Raw genomic sequence first — 5,528 nt, forward strand, 5'->3', positions numbered from 1 at the left:
CGGACGCCGACGCCTCCCCCCACCTGGAGTGCGGGGCCTGCAGCGTCCGCAGGAACGCCTGCCACTGGGCTTCCCAGCGCTCCTGCAGCCCCTCCTGAGGCTCACATTTCACCTGCGGTGGGGATGCCTGTAATTCTCCAATGCTCGCTACGTGTACCACCCGTGGGGCTTTAGGCCCCTCCAGGCCTGCCCACAGCTTGACAGAGGAAGAGCTCTGCTCCCTGCTCTTCCGTTCTGGGGCCTGCATTCCTTCCACCGACATGTTGACCTCCACACTCAAGGTCTCCATCGCTCGGTTCAGGCCCAGGGTGGAGTGTCCGGCTTCTGAGGGGCCTTCTAAAGTCAAGTCACTCCCCACGTTCAGTCCATGGGCTTCGTGCCCAATAGCAGCTCCCGAATCAGCAGCAACAGCTGCCTGTCTTCTCCTAGGAGAAGGAGAAAGAAAAATAGATTTACAAGATAATATTCAGAAGGGAACATTCCATCCCAGCCGAAGCAAGCAACATTTGTGCGTTACACGTATGAATCTGGCATTACCTGGCAGGCTAGTTTACAGTTTGCAGAGTTTATTTTATTCATTTATTTTTATTTATTCGGGTATTTCTAACCCGTCCAATCACTACACGTCTCCGGATGGCTTACAACAATTATTCGAGGCACAGGAGAATTTAAACTCTCTGAATGTCTAAGGGCACAATCCTACGCCTCTTTAGACAGGAAACCCCCCTACAACTCCCAAGCCAGTCCGGGATTAAAGCACAATCCAGCCAGGACCTGCATGTTCACTTCTTCTCTCTGTCAGTCCATGTGCTGCTTTTCTGGATGCCGCAGCAGGCAGCAAATTGCATGAAAAAGATGCTCCTGACGGGGAAGAAAGAGGAATCAAAGCAAGAAAGTATCTGGCTACCAAAGGACCTGCTTGTCTTGCTTTGAGCCTGTCCGGTTATGACAAGGAAGCCCTCATGGAGGTGCTATTATTTATTGATACAGTGATTGATTGATTGGATTTCTATTATGTGCCCAAGATTGTTGGACTAGCACACCAGAAGGTCTCTCCTGCTATGTCACTCCCAAACTCTGGAAGGAGCATCTGCAAGAACTGGGCTGTCCCGCTCCCTTGGCCCTTCGAAAGAGTGAAAAAAACCTTTCTTTTTTATTTAATCGTCCTAGTTGTTTAGGGGGCAACTGTATGTATGCCGGGAATTGTTAGGTCTTCTGTCTGTCCATAGGAATTTATTTATTTATTTATTTATTTATTTATTTATTAAAACATTTCTATGCCGCCCCTTGCCGAAGCCTCGAGCGGCTCACAGCACAATAAAATACAATAAAATACAAAAATAACAATATAAAATTAACAATATAAAATAAATAACAATATAAAAGAATATAAATGTAAATGTAAACAATATAAATGCTTCAAATGGTCTTTTTTTCTCCCTGAGTAAAATCCTTGGGGCAGCAACCTCTCTCCCCCCCACCCCCCGCATTTGGTTTGTATGTCACCCCAGTAGCCACAATGCTCTCTGGGCAGCTCGCAACATACCCACTGCAAGTAAAACAGCATGGCAATTTAACAATTCAAGTAAAACCGTCAATAACAATAAAAATCAATACTAAGATAACAATAAGACAAATGAGAACCTAAGAATGAAATAAAATAAGGTAAAAACAAGATTAGGGAGGGATATCAAATTAATATTCAATAAACTGAGCCAATTAAAACTACCTTAGAGAATCATAGAGTAGAAGAGTTGGAAGGGGCCAAGAAGGCCATCGGGTTCAACCCACTGCTGTTGCAGGACACCATGTTACACCATCCCACTCAGATGGCTGCCCAGTTTCTTTCTGAATGTAGATAGAATAAAATCAATATAATTAAACAAGATAAAATGTCTGGCACTAAAACCATAACATAGCAGCAGCAAATGACAATAAAAAAAACCTTTAAAGTCGATCAATTCACCCATCAAAATAATTGCAGGACAAAAATATTTTTAGCCGGTGTCTAAAAAAATAAATGGAAGATGTCAAGCAGATTTCAAGTTGGAGTAAATGCCACAGCGGGTGCTATTATGGAAAAGACCCTTTTTCTTGCCATCTCCCCCTTTCCTTCATTAGGGGATATAGAGGAGGGCCTCTGACGCCAAATGCATTGATCGGGTTGGTACGTATGGAGACAGGGGTCCCCTTGGTTATCTTGGCCGCAAGCCAGTTAGGACTTTATATGATTGTAAGCACTTCCGATAGGGTCTGGATGGCCACTGGCAGTCAATGTAGCCTGTGCAGAATTAGAATCATAGACTAGTAGGGTCAGAAGGGGCCAAGAAGGCCATCGGGTCCTGATACAAGAGTCCAGTTACACCACCCCACCATCTCCCATCCCTACCCAGGCTGGACACGCACATGGTAGGTGTGTCATGAGAGAAGCTGGCTAGAGCCGGGGGTCCCTTCTGACTCACTCTGTTTCTATGTTTCTAACTATATACAAAGAAGATTTCCCCAACTCAGTGGGCCTTGTGTCAATTGCCCTTGCCTTGCTTGTCTTTCTTTTTTAGGATGCCTGATCTATACCAACTCAGATGCAGATTTCTAGGTGCAGGTCTACAGCTCCCAAGTTGCGACAGTGGCTTCTCTCCCTTAGCAAACATTTGGCAAACAGCTCCCTCACCCCCACCCCCTGCCCAGCCACTCCTTTGCTTTTAGACCAGGTAGGTAGACCCTGGAGTTTGGGGGGGGGGCGGGGGAGGAAAAATCAAGCAATTCTCATAAGCTTCAAGTCAGCAAGAGAATGCCTTTCAAGTAGTTTTTCCACGTTATCCCGGGAATCTGTACCACAGTGCTGCCGAGCTGGGGGTTGGGTATAGGAGTAGAAAACTGAGAACACAGTAGCTTGCACAACCTTAGACATCCTATCCCATCAGAGTGGACTCCATACTATGGAGGTTTGTTGTTTTGTGCCATCAAGTTGCCTCTGGCTTATGGTGATCCTATGAATCGAGTCCCCTCCAAAATGTCCCATCTTTGAAAGCCCTGCTCAGCTCTTGCAAAGCCAAGGCTGTGGTTTCCTTTATGGCACCAGGGAAGATTTCAGTATTTTTTGGCCTGGTTTACATGCTCACTACAGCCCATCATGGCTTGTGGGTTGCAGGGTATCAGTTTGAATATATTATCACGGATTGAGGCACGGAAATTCCAGGGACTGTGGGTTGGGCAAGGGTGAAACATGATTTATTCTAAGTTTATCCAAGCTTTCCAAAACTCATGAGCTTAGGTTCGCACAAAATGATAAACCATGGTGTAACCCTGCCACGGCTCACACATTCGGAATGGCTGCTCGTGCGTCATGAAACCATACAACTTAATGAACCCATAGTAGCTTGTTGCAAAGTGCAAACAAGACCTGGCTGTGTAAAGGGTCTTTGTGTTCATGCAAGCCCTAGCAGGATCTGGGTTCTAGTCTCCACTAAGCCACTAAGTGACTTTGGGCCAATTGCTGACTCTCAGCCCAACCTACCTCGCAGGGTTGTTGTGAGGATAAAATAGGGAGGAAGAAAACCATGTAAACAGCCTTGGGTTCCTTGCAAGAAAAAGAAAGTTAAGAGTATATATAATATATACTCCTATAATAATAATAATACAGTGAAAATAATAACTCTTTTGACATATTTTTCCTTCTGTCCAAGAGCGTATTTGATTCTCTCCCTTTTTTTAAAGGGAGTGGGAAGCCCTGTTAGGCTAGAGTCTAGCTGGGGCTGTAGCAGATATTCATGCTTACAGCTCCCAACAGCACCGACCATTGGTCATGATGGCTCATGGGCCATGGAGTCCAAGAACATCTGGAAGGCCAGGGGTTCCACACTTGTTGGAATAGAAGCATGCTGACATGCAGAGCAGGCGGGTGGCAGGTCTCAACCTCAGCAATTTCAAGCAGGGCTCAGAAAATTCCCGTCTGAACTGCTGCTGCCAGTCCGTGTTGACAGTACTGGGTCAGGCGGACCGATGGCTCGACTCGGTGGAAAGCACCTTCAGATCTTCCAATGACTTTACGTTACCCTTAAATGTGTCACTTCGATTCATCCTCGCCTGCAAACACGGCACTGGGAAGCCTCCCACCCTATTGCAAAATTTGCTGCATTCGGTCTCAGCCCGTTCCTCCAAATAAACAAATTTTTAAAAAGTGTTACCCACCAGATAGGAAAACCACGCGCGTGGAAAAGTAGCTTTTCTCATCAGTTTGCAGCAAAGAAGCATTCTTTTTGAAACCAAGCATTCCACACCCACCCACTCTCACACGCCCTGCATTTCCGGTTATCATTGGACTTACCAGCCTGAGTGGCAAACGTGGCAGAAATACGTAGGAATCCGTGTGTGTCACTACAAAAGCAGGAAGCACCCAGGCATTTCATTTTAAAGCACCAACATACGGAATAGAGCCGCCTTTCTTTTTAGCAGACACAATCCAGTTTTTCCATAAACGCCTCAGCATGTCTACAGGCTGTTACCCGTTAAAAGGAAAACGGAAGTGGTGTGGAAAACCAAGAAAACTGTAGCCCTTGGTTATTTGAACTGCATTCCCCTTTCTGGGTGCTCTAGGAATCAGAGCGAATTCTATCATTTTAACCTTTCCTGCTCTCCCAAGTCTTCCAGGTGCAGGGAGGGAAGAGTCTTGGAAGCTTTATTATTATGCTGGTTGCAGGCTGCTTCAAAGCAGGGCCAGAGCAAGCCATTTTCCTGCCCGAGGCGAAAGAATGATGGTGCCGTTATGATATGTACTCCTGGAATTACAGTTGAATCTGACTGCAAAACTGGCAATAGGACACTGCCTCCCACCACATCTGAGGCCAGCGGATTAATTTAGAGAGGCTGGGGGATCATGGGAATTGTAGGCCAAAGCATCCGTAGGGGCAAACATACACCCCCACCAAACACCCTGAATGGGTTGATACAATAGAACGCCTCTCCGCTGCTGTGACGTCAATTCCCGTGAACTTCAGCTGGAAACATTGCTGGGAACCTCAGCGCAATAAAGGGAAATGGCTTTAGGATGCAGGCTTATTGGGGGTGGATTGCTATAAAAACTCAAGCCGTGGCGCTGCGAGCCTGGAGGCATGGTTGATCCTCCCGGTTTGCCCAGATGTGTTTGGACTACAAATCCCATCGTCTCTGGCTGATGGGAGTTAGAGTAAAACATCTGGAAGGACTCAGATCCTGCCTGCCTGCTGTAAGAAAAGCTGGATGGGATCTGTAACTCAGTGGGAAAACAGGTGCTTTGCTTCCCCCCCCCCCAAAAAAAAGGGTTCAAATGGAATTTGAGCTGAGTTGGAATTCATCCATATGTTTATTGCTGGAGGCTTGAATGGAAACAAAAGTGTTTTTTTTTTAATTAATCACATGTGTGTTCGTTGGCTGACCTTGTGCTAGGATGGTTGTATGAGCAACTAGGACTGTGCACTATTAATAATTTAGGTTGCAATGCTATTTACACAGAAAAACACCCTAAAGGGTAGTTGGCACACTTTTTTCTG

General features: G+C 46.0%; 1 protein-coding gene across 1 annotated transcript in view; it reads right to left on the reverse strand.

Moving 5' to 3' along the window:
* The window catches only part of LOC123025722 (zinc finger and SCAN domain-containing protein 30-like), a 17,862-nt gene extending 17,482 nt beyond the window's left edge, over window positions 1–380 (reverse strand). Inside the window, exon 1 of the mRNA XM_044434674.1 lies at window positions 14–380. Coding sequence (XP_044290609.1) covers window positions 14–289 — 276 coding nt within the window. The 5' untranslated portion in view covers window positions 290–380. The remainder of the gene's footprint in view (window positions 1–13) is intronic.
* Between the last annotated feature and the right edge of the window lie 5,148 nt (window positions 381–5,528).

This window comes from Varanus komodoensis, unplaced genomic scaffold, assembly GCF_004798865.1.
Source record: "Varanus komodoensis strain SLA01 unplaced genomic scaffold, ASM479886v1 scaffold280, whole genome shotgun sequence".
Taxonomy (NCBI): Eukaryota; Metazoa; Chordata; class Lepidosauria; order Squamata; family Varanidae; genus Varanus; species Varanus komodoensis.